The sequence below is a fragment of the Dromiciops gliroides genome, chromosome 4, assembly GCF_019393635.1.
Source record: "Dromiciops gliroides isolate mDroGli1 chromosome 4, mDroGli1.pri, whole genome shotgun sequence".
In the NCBI taxonomy this organism is placed as follows: Eukaryota; Metazoa; Chordata; class Mammalia; order Microbiotheria; family Microbiotheriidae; genus Dromiciops; species Dromiciops gliroides.
In genome coordinates, this window is record NC_057864.1 from 245,385,620 (window position 1) to 245,406,971 (window position 21,352).

General features: G+C 48.0%; 1 protein-coding gene across 1 annotated transcript in view; it reads left to right on the top strand.

The window, feature by feature from the left end:
* The window catches only part of SCUBE3 (signal peptide, CUB domain and EGF like domain containing 3), a 52,512-nt gene extending 36,130 nt beyond the window's left edge, over positions 1–16,382 (top strand). The window contains exons 8-22 of the mRNA XM_044004964.1: positions 2,079–2,195; positions 4,727–4,849; positions 5,267–5,383; positions 7,208–7,333; positions 7,682–7,798; positions 7,962–8,057; positions 8,398–8,514; positions 9,765–9,923; positions 10,213–10,425; positions 11,195–11,362; positions 12,637–12,798; positions 13,363–13,560; positions 14,010–14,162; positions 14,480–14,559; positions 15,685–16,382. Coding sequence (XP_043860899.1) covers positions 2,079–2,195; positions 4,727–4,849; positions 5,267–5,383; positions 7,208–7,333; positions 7,682–7,798; positions 7,962–8,057; positions 8,398–8,514; positions 9,765–9,923; positions 10,213–10,425; positions 11,195–11,362; positions 12,637–12,798; positions 13,363–13,560; positions 14,010–14,162; positions 14,480–14,559; positions 15,685–15,834 — 2,096 coding nt within the window. The 3' untranslated portion in view covers positions 15,835–16,382. The remainder of the gene's footprint in view (positions 1–2,078; positions 2,196–4,726; positions 4,850–5,266; positions 5,384–7,207; positions 7,334–7,681; positions 7,799–7,961; positions 8,058–8,397; positions 8,515–9,764; positions 9,924–10,212; positions 10,426–11,194; positions 11,363–12,636; positions 12,799–13,362; positions 13,561–14,009; positions 14,163–14,479; positions 14,560–15,684) is intronic.
* The last annotated feature ends 4,970 nt before the right edge of the window (positions 16,383–21,352 follow it).

Here is a 21,352-nt window from a genome sequence, read left to right on the forward strand (position 1 = left end):
CCCTAGTTCTACCCCCCCTAACCCTGCCCCCAGCCCTCTAGAACCCCCTCCCCAGTGCTTTTTCAAGAAGCCTCAGGTTGGTGAACTGGAAAGCCCAAGGACCAGAGCCTTAAATTCTCCCATCTGCCCCCTTTGCTGTTCTACTCTCTTGGAAATAGCTGCCCTGCTATAATTGTAGTAGTCGGTGCTTGGCCTTCTGGGACCATCCTAGGGAGAGGCATTTTTTTTTTCTCAGCAGTGTTTTCTACTTTCTGCCCCTAGTGTATCCCTTCATCCTGAAGACCCTAAGAAGGTGGTTGAGATAATGTTCCTATTACCCTCACTCAAGGCTCTTAGCCTTGGCCCCACTTTCAGAACATTAGCTCCTATATCGAAGTTGGGGTTTGGGGGAGGCTTCAGGGTTCCACCCCAAAATTCACAGAATCTCCACATTGGTTTGGAGAAACCTGGGAGAGTGGGAATGAGACAAAGAATACCCCAAAGCAGTCCTGCATCCATTAAGATCCTATTTCTCCTTTTTGGAAAAACAAGGAGAAACAAAACAAAATTCTAGAATCTTGGAGGGAGGATGAGGGAAGAGGTGAGTTGGATAAAGAACTCATTTGAATAAAACACCATCCTCTGTCAAGGTCCAGGCTGCATGTGCAAGGAGGGGATGGGACATGTCAGGGAGGTCTGAGTGGGGAGGCAGAAGTGAGGGATTCCCAGGACATTCTGAATCTTGGTTCTGCGGGCTTGAACTCTCAGGTCCAAGATTATCCAAGCTGGCTGCAGCTTCTAAAGTTCATCTCATCATCACTGTTCTGGCTTCCATGCGTCTGTTACTACTGCAGGGATCCCAGGGTTCTTTATTAGCGGCTCTCCTGAAGGATTTCTCATTTTAAAGGAGATTCCCAGGTTTATCCTGAGAAAAGGCCACAACCTCACTTGGCCACCTTGTGCCTCGCATCTACATCTAATCTGAATCTCTTCTGTTGCCATTTAAGTCTATTTCCTCATACTCAGGCCTCAGGAAAGAAGGGGGACAGCCTCAACACTCCCCCTTTCCCCAAATACTGATTCCTTCCAAGACTGGAAGATCTATAGAGTCAGGGCAGAGGTAACTGAAGGAATATAGCTTGAACATAATGGTTTTTATTAGGTCTCAAACGATCTCTTTGCTCTGTGATTCTCCATCTCTTTCGTCCCATATTCCCAAGATGTTCCCTACCCTCTGCACCATTTCTCTCCCAAATCCATCCTCCCCCCAAACCCTACAGATGTCCTTGTTGATGAAATGAGGAGAGAAAATGCCTTTATCAGCTCAAGAGCAACTGACTTGGTTCCATCCAGGACAACACAGAAGGAGATAGGCCTAAACCAGGAGGGCTTTAAGTTAGAGGAGATACATTTTCAGTTGTCCCGGGGTAGAAAGCACTGGAACCACAGGTGTGGTGGTGTCTCCTCTAAAGATGAATGGGCAGTTTTCAGCCTAGGATAATTCAAGAGGAGAGGAATGGGCCTGGTGACCTCTGGCAATTCCTTGCCAGGTTAAGGACTTGAGGATATTGGGCCCTGTCCTTCAAGAGTCGGTGCCTAGACCTGCCCCTCCCCCACAGCCTCACTAAACTCTCTCCCCCCACCCCACCCCCACCAGTCTTAAAAAAAGGGGATGGAGGATGGGAAGAAAGGGGAACCCTATCTACTCATCTTTGTTGCTGAGAGACAGACCCACTCTAGCTCCCTCCACCCCTACTTGACTTTTTCCCCCTTTACACTCCTCCCACTCCCCCACCCCCCTTCAGCACATTCCTGCTTGACAGCTCTGGCTTCTACCTGCCTCACTGCTGTCCACCTTGTTTCAATCAAGTTGGGGGCAGGGAAGCTGACTGCTTGGCTGCACTTGCAGGGGGGAAGGAGGGGGGATGGGAGCCTGGACTCCAAGATTCCTCCTAAGACTGAGTGAGGGCACTGAGCGACTGGCTGAGGCCTTCCATTCTGGACCTTGCTTGCCTCCATTGACTTTGAGTTTGGGGGCCCCTCCTGGTCAATAACATTCTTCTCCCTCCTCCCCTACTGCCCTCCCCCCAAAAAAACAGAGACATGCGCTGTCAACAATGGTGGATGTGACAGCAAGTGCCATGATGCAGCTACCGGTGTCCACTGCAGCTGCCCTGTGGGCTTCATGTTACAGCCGGACAGAAAGACATGCAAAGGTAAGGAAGCTTCCAGTGAGGACACAGGCCAGAGATGGAAGGGGAGCGGGAGTGGGAGAGACCATGAGCCAGGGGGTGCGGGGTGGGAGAGACCATGAGCTAGGGGTCAATTCCTCCCAGTTATGGTGCCCAAGGCCCATAGCAGCTGCGACTGAGTCTCCCTAGTCTATGCCCATGGAAGACCCTCTAACTTTGGAGAATAGAAACTGTCTCTATCCTACAGCTGGTGACCAACAGGTCCAGGCTCTACTCACTCCCATTTTGGGGTGGGGAGAATAGAAGAGAGGGTGGGTTCTTTTAACATACCTGTCAGAAGTGTTTCTTAGCAGATACTCTTGCTCACTCCACCCCCAACTCTATTTCACACCATCATGGAATTATGGTATTTAGGAACTAGAAGAGAACTTGAGATCATCTTCTCAAAACCTTTCATTTTTCAAACTAAGAAACCAAGTCTTGGTTCTCAGTGGAGGTGGGGAGGTTGGGGTGGGGGGCAGAGATTGAAGGCAGATTTTTGCTGATTGAAAAAATGGTATACATGTATGTGTATGTGTATATACATTTAAATTAATTTAAATTAAATTTAGTTTCTTTCAATTATATATTTCTTTCAATTAAATTTAGTTTATTTCTCTATATACCAAAACACACACATATACATAATTACACAATTTAACAACAACAACTAAGTCCTAGAGAGTTGAAGTGACTTGCAAAGATCACACAGCTTGGAGTAGCTAGGTGGTGCAGTGGATAAAGCACTGGCCTTGGATTCAGGAGGACCTGAGTTCAAATCCAGCCTCGGACACTTGACTCTTAACTAGCTGTGTGACCTTGGGCAAGTCACTTAACCCTTATTGCCCTGCAAAAAAAAATAAAAGAGATCACACAGCTCATTAACGGCAGAGCAAGGACTAGAACCCAGGTCTCCCAACTTCCAGGCCAGTCTTTTTTTCTTTTAACTATGCCATGCTGCCTCTCCATTTTTTTTATAGCTCCAGTTCTTCTATCCACATTTCTCAGCTCAGTCCAAGAGTATAGTAATACATTTCTACTTCTCTCCTCTCTTCCATTCTACCCACTTCCTAGTCCTGTCCCTTCTTTTCTCTCTCCTCTGTGCTTTACATCCTTCACCGTGTGCTCATCCCCTCCCAATCTTTCCCTTCCCCACCCCCAACCTTGTTAAGGAATTATACCAATAATAATCGATCTACTCCTGCTCTGGAAAATAAGGACAATGTGGAAAGGGGAGACAAGAAAATAGTGGTTTATGCCCTGGTGCCTAATGTCATAGGCTGTTCTCTGCCTGTGTTAGTAGTTACCTCTACAGCCTGTCTCCCCTTAAAAATCTGGGAAGGTATCTCCCAAATTTTCTATTCCATTCCCCTTCCCCTCCACCCCTCAAATACCCAGTTCCATGGGGGAGAAAGAGTCATCTTGAAAGCACTAACCCATCAGCATTTATCCCATCCCTCCTCCCCTTCATCCCCACCTTTTCCCAGGAGAGAAGGATGGGGGGACTGAAGTAAGCTTTTTAGCCTTGTTCATTTTGTCTCTGTGGAACAGCTGCCACAGGAGAAGGGGGAGGGGTGGGGCACACAGGTCACACTGCCAGAGGTAGGGGGCTTCCGGCTTAGGAGGACTTTTGACAGGTATGTTAAAAGCAGAGTAGAAGTCTGCCCTCTATGCTCCCTCCTACCCTCCCAACCTAGAGGTGAGTGGCCTGGGTCCTGTCTGTCACCAACTCAAGGAACTTGACCTCGGGAAGGAAGCAACCCCTGCTCCCCCTCTCCAAGCTAGTGCTGAAAGTTGCCTCAGGCCTGATTCTCTCCAGAACCCTCCCAGGCTAGTTCCCCTGCCTGGCCTCCTATCACCCCCTCACTCACCTATCACTGGCTTCCCTCTATCTCTCCCTCCCAACCTGGCCTCTTTCCCAGTTCCCCTTCCCTCTGAGCTTTTCCTATGCCACCCACCTCTCAACTCCCACCTTAGTGCCCCTTAGCCAGGCCCCCTCCTCATCTGCCTGAGGGTTCCTGACCCTGACCCATCCAAGGGGTAAAGGAAGACACTCACTCCCTCTCTTACCTCTCATCTACCTCTGTGGGTAGGGAGGAGAATGAAAGAAGAGGCTAAACTAAATGATCCCCTGTTCCCTCCTCCAGCCAGGCTTCTGCCCCTGTCCTTGTTTTTTCTTGGGGTCCTCATCCACTCCCTGAGAGCTCAGTGGGCATCTTGTCTTCCCCTACCCCAACTCCTTATCTGGGAACTCAGCCCCAGGAAGGAGGAGGAGGAGGGGGAGGCTTTCAAGCACAGATTCCCTTAGAATAAAAGTGAGAAGGGAAGGGAGAAGAATGAGAAGGGCAGGCATGGAGCCTTAAGGAACCCAAAGTTTGTCCCGGGTCCTCTGGCTTACTATGACCCTCCCTTGTTTCAGTGTGGGGTTTTTTTTCCTGTCCCTTGATCTTCTGAGTTTTCCCTTATTCATCTCTTTGCTTTTCCCTGGTTTTGTCCTTAAAATCCCTCTAACTCAGACATAGATGAGTGCCGCCTGAACAATGGGGGCTGTGACCACATATGTAGGAACACAGTTGGCAGCTTTGAATGCAGCTGCAAGAAAGGCTACAAGCTGCTCATCAACGAGAGGAGCTGCCAGGGTGAGTATGAGCTTGGGCACCGTGGTCAAGGGAGCAGGGTTTGGAGAAGAACCACTGGGGGGTGAAGGGCAGAGAGATGGGGCAAAGAGGCAGGGCATTCTCATTTATGTCGGGGCGGGGGCAAGAAGGGAGAAGGGAGGCATCCAGGACCAAGTAGATACGCCATCCCTTTACCTTCTTCCCTAGTCCCTTATCAGCTGAACCTCCTGAATTCCTCAGGCTTCACCTTTGGGTGCTGCTCTCTGAAATATAGTCAGGGATCATGGACTCCCTCTCAGGGTTGGGGCTGGGTTATATCATTCTACAACTTCCTGATCCTGCCCTGGCAGGTGGTGGAGGTAGGCATGGGGTCTAGACACCACATCACAGATGGATCCCTGGGGAACTTTCTTCTATTCTTCCCAATCTTGCCTCTAGATATCGATGAGTGCTCCTTTGATCGAACCTGTGACCACATCTGCGTCAACACCCCAGGAAGCTTCCAATGTTTCTGTCACCGAGGCTACCTGCTCTATGGGCTCACCCACTGCGGGGGTGAGCCAGAGACCTTTCATTATTAACTCAGCCTGATCTTTCTCTCCAGGCTCTTTGTGCTTTCCTCAGCCCTCCCAGGGCCCTGACCCTACACCAACCCAGTGTGAACCCTTTACCTCACCAATTGAACTAATCCTGGTCTCTACTTCTACTGAGGAAAGTAACTATGTGTACATGTGTGTTGGTGCCCGAATGAATTATGATGAAAAAGAAAAGACTAAGACAGGTTTGGAGAGGTAGGACTCTTGGGTCCCCAATACTTTTACAAGCATTTCAGTGTGACAACTCACCATCATAACATGTCTGCCCTTGAGGTCTTCACTTCCTCTGGACAGCATGGATGGGGAGACTGCTAGGGGCTCAGAGGGAGAAGCTGGTGCATCCTTCAGACATCTAAGTTAGATGGCATAGAGTGCTTCAAGTACAGACAGAAAGAACTAAGTCATCATTCCCAGGCCCTGTGGCCACTATCCTGTAAATGTCTACTATGATGCCAATACTTGGAAACACATGGACCTAGATCATTGAACCCAAACAACAAGGCCCTAGCCATTCACACTGACATCACTATCCATAATTAATGTGCAGTATCCTTCCAAATAACCTTAGATCACAAAATACATTGCCCTCCTTCCAAGCATATTCAGGGACAGCCAAGGGCTCAGGCTACTTCAACAGCTCAAGCATCTATGATATGGGTGCTCCCTCTACTGGTGCAGGCTGAAATCCCTTCACGTCTTAGTAAATAGTCTTCCAGAAATGCTGGTGTCCAACTCTCTGATGATGATGAGCCTCTCTGAACTTAGCTAGGCTGGACCTCAGAGGACAGTAATAAAAATCTGTTGTCTGGACCACATTTGACATACCTAAACATGCCAGTCCTTCCATGGGGGAAAGACTAGCAAGGTGGATTTACATGCCAAGGGAAAAGGTCTCCCAGTAATAATAAGGTCAAAGCCATGTGTTCAAGGTTCCTGTTTACATTATAAGCATCTGGGAGTCTGATCACAGCATCCTGCCTAGAAGGCTCCCAGAGAGTCAGCAGCCATCAAGATGAAGGCAAGACCTGCCACCAGCAAAAAGATTATGACTCAGAGCTCTAGAAGTCTCCCAGAGCTTCCTCCCAAGGAGGGGGAGGAAGAGGGCTTGACTCTAAAGTCCTACAGTTCTATCTATGCATAGGGAGTCAGAAGAGAGGCGATGGTTTGGACGAGAACAGGACAAGTCAATCCATTTCATAGCGTGGGCATGTGGGGAGTAGATAGAGCTGTGAAGGAACTCTGATGGCAGCATTAGGGTAGGTCTAGACAGTGGCTATAAACAAAAATGACCCTAGGCAGGAGATGGGCCAAGACTCATCACAGTCCAACCTAACCTCAAATAGTCTTCATTCACTTTTTTTTTTTGGCCGGGCAGTGGGGCAGTGACTTGCCCAGGGTCACACAGCTAGTGTCAAGTGTCTGAGGCCTGATTTGAACTCAGGTCTTCCTGAATCCAGAGCCAATGCTTTATCCACTAAGCCACCTAGCTGCCCCCTCCATTCACTTTTTAATGAGTCTGTGCTTGTTGGAACTCTTCCTCGGCAGCTCATCTCTGTTCCTGACTTCAGAACAGCTCTCAGGTTAGAACGTGTGAGAAAGCAAATAAAGAAAACTTCAGGTGTGACTCGGTCAGGGTTTGGCTAAGAGCCCCTTTTGGCCAAGATCTGCTTCTTTATGGGCTTTCTTTGGGGCTAGGAGTCAGTTTGGCACCCACCAGAGCTCCTTCATGTGTCAGCACCGCCTCCCTCCTGCCAGCCTGCTGATATCCTCCTTCTATCTCCAGATGTGGACGAGTGCAGCATTAACCGCGGGGGCTGCCGTTTTGGCTGCATCAACACCCCTGGGAGCTATCAGTGCACCTGCCCTTCGGGCCAGGGACGCCTGCACTGGAATGGCAAGGACTGCACAGGTGTGTGATGCCCTCTGCTGGCCATGGTGGGCACTGCGCCTTCCGTGAGTTTCAGAGCTAGGGACCAGGATGGGGAAGAGTAATGGGGTGGCAGATGGAGCACTCCCTACCTGAGCCAGTGACTGTGAAGGGTAAGGCTACCATTCTAATCAGATGAGGGTGGGAAAGAAGGTTCTAGCAAAGAGCCCCTAAGATAATATAAAGAGTGCACTAAATTATAGTTGACTGTTAACTTCTAATGACTTCAGTAATAAGACCTAGAGTGGGAAAGGAAATATCTGTTCTGCCTCACCACTCCTCCTTCCACCCTGGCAAATGCATACATTAGTGCCCTGTCTCTCCTTCCAGAGCTGATGAAGTGCCAGGGCAGCCTTGGTGCCCCTCGAGCCATGCTCAGCTGTAGCAGGTCAGGCAAGAAGGACACTTGTGCTCTCACCTGCCCCTCCCGGGCTCGATTTTTGCCAGGTAAGTGAGCGGGTGACGAGAGGACTGTGGATGGTAGGGAGAGAGATCTGGAAAGATCCCGAGGAGGTACAGACAACAGCTCTGTCCTCTCTGGGGTTCTTCCAGCACCATGAGCGTTGGGGGTGGGAAGCAGGTCAGATCTGTAACATGTTCCTCCCCCCAGAATCAGAGAACGGTTTCATGGTGAGCTGTGGCACTCCCAGTCCCCGCTCCTCCCAATCCAGGAGTAGTAACACCACCAGTACCCACCACTGCCTTGGTGAGCCCCTCTCCCAATTTGCCAAACTACCAGCCCACTTTGGAAAACCTCACTTCCTCTCTACCTGCTCTCAAGTTCCCTAACCCTAATTTCCCTTGATGCTTTTAATACTGCACACTAATCAGTATTCTGTCTTTTTTAATCTAGCCTAAAATATTCCTCCTCAGACCTTACACATTCTCTTCCTGCTCCTCAGCCCTTTAGTTCCCTTATCTTGCCACATCCTCCGAATCCCTAGTTTATTCCCTTCCCTCATCACCCCCATCAGCTACTCATTTCCCTCCTCCCCAAGCCTGGAGCCAGCACTCAGATTCACCCGAACCCTTGCTATTCTATTTAGAAACAGCTGCGCTATCTGTCAAACAACGGGCTTCCTTCAAGATTAAAGATGCCAAGTGTCGCCTGCACCTTCGCAACAAGGGCAAGCTGGAGGAGGCAGGCAGAGTCCCAACATCAGGTCAGAATTTTGGTTGCACACCTTCCTGGAACAAGAGGCAATAGACATAATGAAAAGGGCACTAAACTTGGAGTCAGGAAATCCGAGTCCTGGTCCTTTGCCACTGGCTATACTATGACCTTGGGCAATTCACTTCCCCTCTGGGTCTGTTTTTTCATCTCTGAAATGAGGAAGGTGGACTAGACCAAGGGGTTCTCAACCTTTTTGTATCATAGACCCTGCTAGCATTCTGTTTATTTATTTGGGGGGAGGGGCAATGAGGGTTAAATGACTTGCCCAGGGTCACACAGCTAGTAAGTGTTAAGTGTCTGAGGCTGGATTTGAACTCAGGTCCTCCTGAATCCAGGGCCGGTGTTTTATCTACTGTGCCACCTAGCTGCCCCCATTTAGCCTTCCCTGTTTAGCATTCTGGTAAAGAATAGCTACTGCTAAAAATGCTTTTAAATGCATAAAATTTTTTAAAAAATTTTTAATGGAAATGCATAAAATAAAATCTGTAGGATTACAAAGGCAACCAATTACACTGAAACATGGCTATCAAACTATTTTTAAAACCAAGTTCCCAGAATCCAAGTTAAGAAGCTCTGAACTAGATGTTCTGTCCCTTCCAGCTACAGTGTTCTTTTATTTAGTGACCACTGAACTTCCATGCGCTACCCCCCACCTTAGTCCTTGTACTTTTCTGGCTTCTCTTCCTGGTTCCAGATAACTTGATGCCCCATAAATTCTCCAACCTGTGGGTCCTTCATACTCCAGAGTCTGGCTCAGATCAGATAAAAATAAGAGTCACTAGCAGAGATCCCTATACACTGAGAGGGTGAGGGACAGCAGAGGGATTCATTTTTTCAAGCGATCATATGATTTAGAATTGGAAGGGACCCTTCCAACCCTTCCAAGACTTCCAGTCTTGTGTCTGAGAAATAAAGATTTGGAGGTACAGGCAATTATCCATCAGGTAAAGCTAGGTGTCAGAGATTGAGAAATAGTACCTGGGGCAGTTAGGCAGCACAGTGGATAGAGCACCGACCTTGGATTCAGGAGTACCTGAGTTCAAAGCCAGCCTCAGACACTTAACACTTACTAGCTGTGTGACCCTGGGCAAGTCACTTAACCCCAATTGCCTCACCAAAAAAAAAAGGGCGGGGCGGGGAGAAATAGTACCTAAGCATCTGAGCTGGCTTCTTTTCCTTAGCTGAGGTGGATTTTAGGATTAGGGATCTGGGGTGGGACTGAATTGTTCTCTTCTCCAGGTGGGACTCCCTGCTCCGACTGCCATGTCACCTTTATCCACCTCAAGTGCGATTCATCCCGTAAGGGGAAAGGACGCCGTGCCCGCACCCCTCCTGGGAAGGAAGTCACCCGACTCACTCTGGAACTGGAGGCTGAAGTCAAAGCTGAAGAAGCCACAGGTAGAACTGAGGAGGCTCAGGAGGAAGGGTTAGAGATGGAGGCGGGGGATGGGAAGGCCAAATGAGAAGAGCTGGGAGTGAGGAATAGGGGATGGGAGGAGAAGCCACTCCCATCCCTATCCTCTGTGTACTTGCTGTTGCCACCCCTGCACTTGTGCTATCCTGGCTGCTGGCTATCCTTGTCAGCTCCTTCTGCACGTGGCCATCCTTGTTGATCCCCCTTCCCATTCATACCTTTTCCCCCAATAGACACATGCACCCTCCTGCTCACAGCTGCTTCCTTCCACAGCAAGCTGTGGGCTGCCTTGCCTGCGACAGAGAATGGAACGGCGGTTGAAGGGGTCGCTGAAGATGCTAAGGAAATCCATCAATCAGGATCGCTTCCTCCTGCGCCTTGCCGGCCTGGACTATGAGCTGGCACACAAGCCTAGCCCAGCTGGGGAGCGGGTGGAGCAGGCAGAGACCTGTGTGCCTGGGCAGCATCGTACTGGGGTCAAGTGTGGTAAGAGAGTGTAATGGGGATACAGAACTGGGAGGAGGGGGTACAAAGCGGGGGCTGGTTTGAGATAGTAAACAGGCATGGATTCTTAAGGCTACCCCCTCGTTATTCTAACCATTTGAATTGCTCTAATTTGTGGCTTTCCAAATTTCCAAGCCATAACCATTCCACATCCTTCTGTCCCACTCATGTCCCTTAGATCTCAAAGTTCTAAGATTATATATACCAGGCTGGGTTCATATTCTCTTACCTCTCCATCCCTCCTATACATGGCTTCAACCCATATCACACGCCTTCCAAATGGGTTTTACTTTTCTTCCATGGGGAAAGGGTCCCAATTCTGGGGGAGTGGGAGGGCAGTGCTAGGGCTGGGGGGGGGGTGGCTAGCACGGCCGACTCTCCCTCAGTCAGCTGCCCGCAGGGAACGTATTACCACGGCCAGACGGAGCAGTGTGTGCCATGCCCACCAGGCACCTTCCAGGAGAGGGAAGGGCAGCTCTCCTGCGACCTGTGCCCTGGGAGTGATGCCCATGGGCCCCTCGGAGCCACCAACATCACCACATGTGCAGGTGCCAGGGGAACAAGTAATCCAGCCTGGGGAGGGATGGGATAAGGGAAGCCCATGGGCATGAAGTTCCCTAGGGGACAGGACAAAGCCATAGGCTGCTACCCTAGTTGGTGACCCATGCACCCCTGCTCCATGGGACTGGGTGACCCTATGGGCAGGGCCTCAGGACCACCCCATCAGAGTCTGGCCCTTGGCTTATTGCAGGTCAGTGCCCACCAGGTCAATACTCAGTAGATGGGTTCAAACCATGCCAGCAATGCCCACGTGGCACCTACCAGCCTGAGTCAGGAAGGACTCTGTGCTTCCCATGTGGTGGGGGCCTCACCACCAAGCATGAAGGGGCTGTCTCCTTCCAAGACTGCGACACCAAAGGTATGTGAAATAGAAACTTTGTATGATCATAGATTTAGAAATCAGACCAACTCCCTCATTTTACAAAATGGGAAACTAAGGCCCAAAGAGATTAAATGATTTACCAAAGGTCATATGGATAATATCTAGCAAAACCAGGATCTGAATCAAAGTCCTCTGACTCTCCTCCTTCAGTCAGACTGCCTCTCAGCTTCACAAAGCATATGTACTCCTGCCCCCAAACCAGTTGAAATGCCAAATTTCATCCTAATTTCAAAGCATAACCCTTAACTTCCCTACATCCTTGGGAGGGAAGTGGGGCAGTAACCTAGTGTACATAGTCTCAATGTTTGATAGCAGGTAGGCCAGTAAATACTGCCCCGGTGTTCTGTTCCCATCACCAATTTGATTAGGACCACATTGGCCCATCACCTCCCACCCACCCACTTCAAAGATCATCGGCTACACCCATGTTCATCAGAATCATCACCATTCAGATCCACCTATTGCCTTCACCTCTATGGACTATCTGCAATAATTACCAAAACACCACCACACCTGGTGGCAGTAGTGAAAAATCAGCATATTTTCAGTCTTCAAAAGAAAGAAATAGGCCACCACCTTGGTGGTACGTAGCCTGTCCAAAGCTGTAGTTGTTGTTCAGTCACTACCAGTTGTGTCTGACTCTTCATGACCCTATTTGGGGTTTTCTTGGCAAAGATATGAAGAGTGGTTTACCATTTTCTCCAACTCATTTTACAGATGAGGAAATTGAGGTAAACAGGGTTAAATGACTTGCCCAGAGTCACACATCTAGTACATGTCTAAGGCCAGATTTGAACTCAGGAAGATGAGTCTTCCTAACTGCAGGCCTGGCACTCTATCCACTGTGCCACCTCACTGCCTTCTACCAAAGCTTTTTAATCCTAAAAGGAGAAATTTAAGTACAAGCAGGAATAGCTGAGGCCCTTCAGCAGGGCTAGAGCCCAAAAGGAAATTCTGGTCTCCCACGTTCCAATTCATTTCCGCTCAAGGCAACACATCTTTATTGTTGAAGAGGGGTGGGATGTAGGAAACCTATTAGCATAAGGTTATTGGGAGGCAGAATAAGACTCTAGTCACTGCCCAAGTTGGTGTCCTGTGCACCCCAACCCCATGAGACTGAATGATACTATGGTCCCATGCCTTGAGACAGCTCCATGAAGGGCTAAATCTCAACTTATTACATACTTGACTACTGAGATGCTCCTTCCCCAGTCCTACTTGAACCTCTCTGCTTCCTTTTTCTCCCTCAGTCCAGTGTTCCCCTGGCCACTACTATAACACCAGCATCCATCGTTGTATCCGCTGTGCCCTGGGTTCCTACCAACCTGAATTTCGCCAGAACTTCTGTACCCGATGCCCAGGAAACACCAGCACTGACTTTGATGGTTCTACCAGTGTGACACAGTGTAAAAGTATGTGTCAGGATCGAGTGATAGCGAAGAGGATAATGGATGATGGTAGAGGGAAGCAGAAGTGGTGGGGAGCAGTGGTTTAGCAGGGATGGCAAAGATGGGTAGGGCTAAGGATGAGACACACAAGGAAAAATTGGAGAAGACTGGAGACTGGAACAAGAAGGGACAGGGCTAGAGGGAGAATGGGCAGGAAAACCTCTCTTTCTACGTCCTTAATACTCTCATATACACTGTCACAGCAAAATCTCCTCCTTGGAGAGCAAGTGCTGGGGAGGGGGAGGCAGGGAGGTTGGGGGAAAGAAAGGTAGGAAGAAAACTAGATAAAGAACTTAGAGTGATCCTGAAGTTATCCTGTGACCATCCAAGTCACCCTAAAGAGCTAATTACACTGGTACCATGCTAATCCACAAGTTATATGCCTGACCATAGCTTCTGCCCCCCCCCAGGAGGTCCTTTTTAGATTCTCCCATAAAACCTTTTTAGATCCTTGCATTCTCTCCCCATCTCAACACCCCTAATACTTCTCTTCTCATTCTTGCCTTATCCACTTGGGCTTGGCTACAGATCGTCAGTGTGGTGGCGAAATAGGTGAGTTCACTGGATATATCGAATCCCCCAACTACCCTGGCAACTACCCAGCAGGAGTAGAGTGTACCTGGAACATCAACCCACCACCTAAGCGAAAGATCCTCATCGTAGTGCCGGAGATTTTCCTGCCGTCTGAGGATGAGTGCGGGGATGTCCTTGTCATGCGCAAGAACTGTGGGTAGTAGCAGAGTCATGCTGGGGTGAGGGAGCTGGGGAGGACTAAAAAGGATGGGAGAAGGGAGCAAGTACTGAGGCAAACAGAGGGAAGAGATGGGGGACTAAGAAAAGAAAAGAGGGAACCTGGGGGGCAGGGAGAAGAGACTGAGGGAAGCAAGTGCTAAGAGAAGCAGGGGCTGCTTCCCTACTTCTTCATCCTAGAAATTTTGCCTTTTGATAATTTCAAATGCCAGCATCTTACTATTCTCTGGGTACCAGTGCGCCATAGAGACACTGCACCAGCACAGTGTAGGAACAGATTTGTGCATGTAGTGGGGCTTAGGGAAGAGAGGGTGATGACAACTCCAATCTCTCAAGGTCCAATTCTCATCTCTGAACTCTCCTCCTAAAGCAGATTCTGCTTACATCCTCTCAACTCATTACCTCCCTACTCTTTATGTCCTCAGCCTCTCCATCCTCAATCACCACCTATGAGACATGCCAGACCTATGAACGGCCCATTGCCTTCACCGCTCGCTCCCGAAAGCTCTGGATCAACTTCAAAACAAGTGAAGCCAACAGTGCCAGGGGTTTCCAGATACCCTATGTCACCTATGATGGTTAGGAGGTCAGGGGTATGGGGGGTTTATATTGTCTTGAGTTCAGTGAGAGTCAAGAAGGGGGGCAGCTAGGTGGCGCAGTGGATAAAGCACCAGCCCTAGATTCAGGAGGACCTGAGTTCAAATCTGGCCTCAGACACTTGACACGTACTAGCTGTGTGACCCTGGGCAAGTCACTTAACCCTCATTGCCCTGCCAAAAAAAAAAAAAAGAAAGAAAGAAAGAGAGAGAATCAAGAAGAAGGCCCAGGGAATGAGCTAGGAAGTGGGCAAGTTGCCTGTCCCTGAGCCTTACCACCATATCTGTTGACTTTGCAGAGGATTATGAACAATTAGTAGAGGACATTGTGCGAGATGGTCGGCTCTACGCCTCTGAAAACCACCAAGAGATTCTGAAGGTGAGGAAAAGAAGGGGAAGTGTATTGGGGAAAAGCTAAGGGAAAGGAAGGTCATGAGGAGGCATTGGAAGGATTATAGGGATCATAAGAGCAGGAGTCATGAAAAAAGAAGTCTTAGTCTCAACTCTGCCACTTTCTAGCCCTGAAGCTTTAGGTGAGTCATTTCCTATCTGAGCCTCAGTTTCCTCTCCACATAAGGAAGCTACTAGCCTGGATTTCAAAGACCCTCTAAGCTATAACATTCTATGATTCTTTGGTTTCCTATGAGGATGAAGAAGCAGCTAGTGGATAGAGCACTGGGCTTGGAATAAGACTCATCTTCCTGAGTTCAAATCCAGTCTCAGACATTTACTAGCTATGAGACCCAGGGCAAATAATTACCTGTCTGCCTCAACTCCTCATCTGTCAAATGAGCTGGAGAAGGAAATGGCAGACCACTCTAGTATTTGCCAAGAAAACCCAGATGGGGTCACAAAGAGCCAAACATGACTGAAAGAACTGAACAACAGCAAGGATGAAGAAAATGGATACTCTAATTCAGAAGATGGCTCACAGTAGCTGGCTTAGAAATAGGCTTCCCAGGGCTACAAAGGAAGTCAGGAGTCAATAAACATTTACTAAATTCCCTAAGGACTGGGGATACAAAGAAAGGTATAAGATAGTCCCTGTACTGGAGCAGCATGCAAAGCATGTAGGGATATGGTAGTCATGTAGCCAGGGTTGGAAATAATCTGAGGAGTTGATTTCATCTTTCAAAATGATGAGTTTCTAGAGATGATGAAATTCAGGAAAGTAGGAGGGTGGGAAATGAGGAGGATTCCCTGGGTGCCATCTTTAAATAGTGGAGGATCTGGGAAGAGCTCTCCAATGTCCAAAGGACTAAGTAAGGGGCTTAGAATGACTTTTTTTTAAAAAGGAGAAGGAGACCTGGGGAGGAGGAGGCAAGCCATTACTTAACTAACTCAACAAATATTTGTTGAGCACCTTCTATGTGTTCAGTATTGTAGAAGTCCCAGTCTTGGTTTTCATTTGCCTGTCATCTTCATCTTGTCCACTCTGGTGTTCCCCTTTCCCTCTCCTAGCTCTAAGGCTAATACAGTTAGTGCTCCTTCTTGTCCTCTACAGGATAAGAAGCTCATCAAGGCCTTCTTTGAAGTGCTAGCCCATCCACAGAACTACTTCAAGTACACAGAGAAGCACAAAGAGATGTTACCCCGATCCTTCATCAAGCTGCTCCGCTCCAAAGTCTCCAGCTTCCTTCGACCTTACAAATAGCCCTCCCCAGGCCCACAGACCCCAGCTTCAAAGCTCCCTGGTTGCCTAACCCTCATAGCCCAATAGCCCCCATCTACTGCCAAGGAACTCTCTCTCTTTTTGAGGAAAACAAATATTCACTATGCAGACTACTTACTCTCCCATTCTGTCCTTCCATCTCCCTGCCTTTCTCTCTCTAATTTACCCACTTTTCCATTTCCTACATGCTCCCTGAGTGTTGAAAAAGCCATTCAGTGCTAGCTCTGTTCCCCCTAAGGGATGGAATAGCAGCCCCACAAACTGACCTCTACCCTAGCCCATGCTCTATGGTCAGGATCGGTTTGAAAGGGGTGAGGGGGTCCATGAAGGCAATTGGTCTTAGGGCAGTCATGTCCTAGAGGCAAGGCAGGGAAGGTGTATCTGCCATTCTCAGGGCTGTGCCCTGACTGTCTAGAGCCAGAATCCTCCCTTCCTCTGATACATATCTCTCAACCCATGGCAACTCAGGCAGCCCAGGGTCTTACCAAAGAAGTCTTTGGCCTGCAGGCATTTCCCTAGCACTGATCCTCTGTGGGGCATAGTTGGGGCACTACCCTCAACCTCACCCTCCACCACCACCACTGAGACCTGGGTGGATCGACCATCTTGTCTAGATTGCCCGAGTCTTCCTCCTCCTTTCCCCACATGCTCTGCCTGAGCTTTACCATCCTAAGGCTCACAATGATGCTCACCACTGAGCTGGTGATCTCTGAACGAAATGATGAGGAGCAGAGAGGAATGGGTGATGGCCATGCAGACCACATTGCCGTGGCTTCTAGGAGAAAACAGAAAGCTCCACAGAAGAGAAACCGGGTTTTTAAGCATCGCCAAAAAAGAAAAAAAAATATCTAAAGGACTACACTACAGAATGACTGAATACTAACCGCAGACACTAACCCTTTGCCCCGACCTGTAGCCCCTGGCTCAGCCATCCTCCCCTACCCCCATTCCAGTGCTCCCTGGGGGAGTCCTGCACCACTTCCTAAGTCACATCCTTAAAGAACTATGGCTGCCAATGGGAAACCACCCTGGGCCGCACCTGGCAGCCCCAGGTGTCTCAATGGGATCCACCAAAGGGGGCTCAGCCCTGTGGACTGGAGCTGCCTGCCCCTGGCCCCAGGCCCTGGGCAATGAGAGGAATGTGTGTGCACTTGGAGAGCCTTTTGCCCACCTTGTCCACATCTAATAAGTGCAATCATTTTGAGTCTTCTTTATGTTATTTAGAGGGAGTTTTTTTTTTGTCATTGTTGTTTTTGTTTTCTATTAGAAACATCCCTATTTATAGCTGCCCAAGAAAGAAGAGTGTCTGTTTGGAATGGAAGAAGAGGAGGCTTTGATTCATATGAATCATGTGTACTGAAGTTTTCAGACCTGGAATATCTTTTAGTGCCCAGCAGCCATTTATAGGACATCCAAGGGGCATGGGCCAGGCTGGACCAGGGCTATAGCTCAGAGACAGGGTAGAAACTCTGGAGACCTGATAGAACAGAAAGCAGAGTGGCCTAGCAATCACTCAGTCCATGCTGCAACATTTTCCTTCTGCTTCCCCTGGGAGCAGAGGTTGGGATCTTGTGATTTCAAAGACCTGATGGGAGTGGTCATTGGCTCTCCACTGCAAGTAGGAGTGGCTTCCATTTCTCCGATGGGCTTTGGGAATGACCCCCTTGCTGTTCTGCTGTCCCTTTTTTTACATTACATCTCTGGGTTTCCATGAAAGAGGACCTGGAGGTATGATTCAGAAAGGGGTGGTTAGGACTCTTTGACCAGAAGGAGGCCTATAGGCACCATGAAAGGGATTCCTTCTGAGGTATAAGGTTATGGAAGTCACCACATATGTGTCAGACCTCAGCCAGTCTGCCTAACCCTATGCCTACCCCTGAATCTTCCTCTAAACCCTTTTCAAGGACTTTATCCTCAAGTGCTGCTTTTCAAAGGAAAAAGGGGAGACGGAACCGAAATCTGCATCCCATATCCTATATACACAATGTTCCCTAAACCCAGCTGTCATTATTAGATGCTGTTTATATTCACCTCTTTTCTCCTTCAAGCCCCCAAAAGTAGTCACAGTGGATCCCCAAGATAACATCCAGCCTTTATGGGTCACTTCTAGAGAATAAGAAGGCAGAATATTGGAGAAAGTGTTGTTTGCCTATTTCCTTCCCTCCTTCCCCACCAAGGGCTCAGTAGTAAGGGACTGGACCCCTTTAGATGGGTCCTGTGGCCAGTATCCATTTTCTCTCACACATTAGCCATCATTATGTGGCTTTTAAGAATTAGGGGGCTGACTGCTTCCTGGCTTAGGTGAGCCACTCTGAAGCTGCAAGATAAAAGGAGGCAGCCACTTAAAAGCAGAGGAAAAAATAACTGGCCAAGATGTTAACACTTCCCAGGAAGTGCTTTGCAGACTTTTTCATCTAACTGACCATCCTAACTAGCTGTCCAACAGGAGGTTGGAAAACTTTCCTGATTCTCTTCCCCCTGCTACTTCCCATCTTAGAAAACAATTTACGGGGCAGCTGGGTGGCACAGTGGATAAAACACCGGCCCTGGATTCAGGAGAACCTGAGTTCAAATCCAGCCTCAGACACTTGACACTTACTAGCTGTGTGACCCTGGGCAAGTCACTTAACCCTCATTGCCCTGCCAAAAAAGAAAACAATTTACAAGGCATTCATTCCTCAGGTTTTAGCTAGCTTTCTTTAAAATGTATATGGATTTGGATTCTCCCTGCCCTCCCCCAAATCTTTGTAGTTTTATGGTTCCTGGGACCTGAAAGTGATTTCCACAGATTGCTAAGACCCTCTGATATTAAAAACAAAGAAAGCATGTTGAACACTAAAATGTAGACTTGTTCGCCCAGCTCAGCTCAATAAGGACCATTAAAAACCCACTTTGGGGTAGCAACTCCCTAAATACCTGGCTAGATGGCTAAGAACCCAACAGTATGTCCTGTTTCTCATGTCTGCATGCAGAGGGGTAACCACCTCTGGGGGTGGAACAGGATAATAGTCTTAACAAACATTTAGAGAGTTGTTAAGGGAATAAAGGACCAATAATCCAGGGAGTGTTGATTGGCCTTCCCTAGTGACACAGAAGATTAGGTGTTTTTCCTGGTGTGGGTGCTAAGAAAACAAAATGGGGACTCTTCACATGGGATCCAAGGGGCTTCTCAACAGGAGGATGCTCTCCCATGACCAGAAGACTATGAGGGCTTTAGTCACTTTAGTTCACCTCAGCATCATTCTGAGAATGAGAAATCACTGCTCTTTTCCAAAGGCTGTTGATGGGCATATCGGGCCAGAAAGGCAAAAGAGTAATTAAACCATCTCTCTCTCCCTCTCCCTCTCTCTCTCCCTCCCTCCCCCTCGCCAATTCAGGCTTAAGTCTTGGATTGGACAAGATTTCCAAAGTTAGGTGAAACTCCAATTGATACCTTGATGATGGGATTTAGTCTAAACTCTTGGGCAGCTTGCAATGAGCCTCACTAGGCAGGCCTCCATTTCACCTCATTCTGATACAGAAAGGCTGGAAACCTCTAAGGGCATAAATATTGAGCTGTTACTGACCTGGGCGGTGGTGCTTCCCTCCCTAGTCTCTTCCCCAGGATTTGGTCAGAGTCAGTCAGACAGTTTGGGGCAGGTGTGGTGTATAGTCCGGGGGCTTTGATTTCTCAAGAAGGTGCTTTCCATAATCACACTTTAGGCAAATCTGGGCTATGGTAGGATGTTGTTTCCTCAAATGTCCCAGAGAAGTTTTCAGGCATTTAAGATTCTTTTGTCTGCCGTTTGAGCCCCAAAATACCATCCTCAACTAAGGAAGGAGGATACAAAAATTTAATTGACTTCAGAAAGTGAAACCAAACCAGTCTACCTGGTTTCTTCCAAATAGAAATGGATGGAAGAAGTTGCTGGAATTTGACCTAATGCAAAAATAACACATCTAATCTTAGGACTTTATTAAGACCAGGAGTCACTTAAGAAAAGGTCTAATTGAAAGTAAGGAAACCCCTAATTCTGCTATCAAGTGGAATCTTAAGCCTACTTAAAGCCCAGCCAAATGGCACAGTTGGAATGAGGTTTAAACAAACTAAAAACTTCATCCTTTTGTGAGGGTTGGTTTGAATGTCCCCACAGAAATATGGCCACAGGGGACATTAGGGGTTTTTGTTTTTGTTTCTAAATGCAAAAGAAATCATGCAATGTTGTTAATCTGCCTTCCACCACTGCCACTAGAAGCATCTCCTACACAATCAACATTAAACAACCAATGCGGTTCATAAAGTATTTTGCACTTGGGGAAAAAAAATTGTATCTGAACTTGTAAAAAGAAACATTTGGATTTTGTATTGTCTTTTTTAATTATTATTATTATTGTTATTATTAAATTACTAAATGAAACTTCTCCTGGTCTAGCTAGTATCCTCTCTTGAATTTGTCTACGTAGTCGATCCTATAGCTAGAAAGCATTCTTCCTGTATCCAGGCAGGCACACAACAAATTGTATAGAAAGCTGTCTGAAAGAGTGCAAGGAATGGAGTTGTTTTTCCTTTTATCTGACTTTTGGTGCAGAAGCAGCAGCAAAGAATGCCCCACTAGAAGAGACTTAGGGAATAAGGAAGTTTAATGGCCTACACTGTGATGTCCTGAAACTTTGGGCAAAGTCTGCCCTTTCCATAGTCCTGTCTTTAGGGCTTGCCCTGGGAAGGTCAAGGATATCCTGAGCCCTTCCCCTGGAGACCCCACCCCCCATAATCTATGGTTTACAAGATTAAGGCCTATAATATCAACCACTATAGATCCTATATCAATCAGCCCCAATAGACACGAGAAACACACTACCACACCTTCAGATGATTTGAATCACTCCTGTTTCTAGGCCCTAAGGAGCCTCAAACCTTAAGAGAATCAGAAGAAATGGAGTCCTAGGTCCCAGGGGAAAGGGAAGGGAAAGCCTCTGCTTAGAAAAGGGTAGTCTGGGGGGCAGCTAGGTGGCACAGTGGAGAAAGCACTGGCCCTGGATTCAGGAGGACCTGAGTTCAAATCCGGCTTTGGACACTTGACATTTACTAGCTGTGTGACCCTGGGCAAGTCACTTAGCCTCCATTGAATTTTAGACCTGAAAGGGGTCTTGGAGGATATCCTCTCATTTCCTGATGAGGAAACTAAAGCCCAGAGTTAGTCAATTACAATTTTGGCCTAAGGTCATATAACTGATTTAATGGAAGAACCTGGGACAAGAACTCATCAGAATTTGGGAATCCCTAGGCCAGATACCCCAACTTCATTCAGTCTTGCAAACCATGGTTGGCCAATGACTGAACATTTCATCTTGCAATAAAGAACAAAGTGGAACATACTTTGGAGAAGCAGTGTGATTCAGTGCAAGGAATGGTGGAAATGGAGACAGAGGACCTCTATTCAAACCCTGTTACTATTTGATCCTGAGCACATCCCAATTTCTAGGAGTGCCAGTTTCCTCAGCTATAAAATGGTGGGGGTGG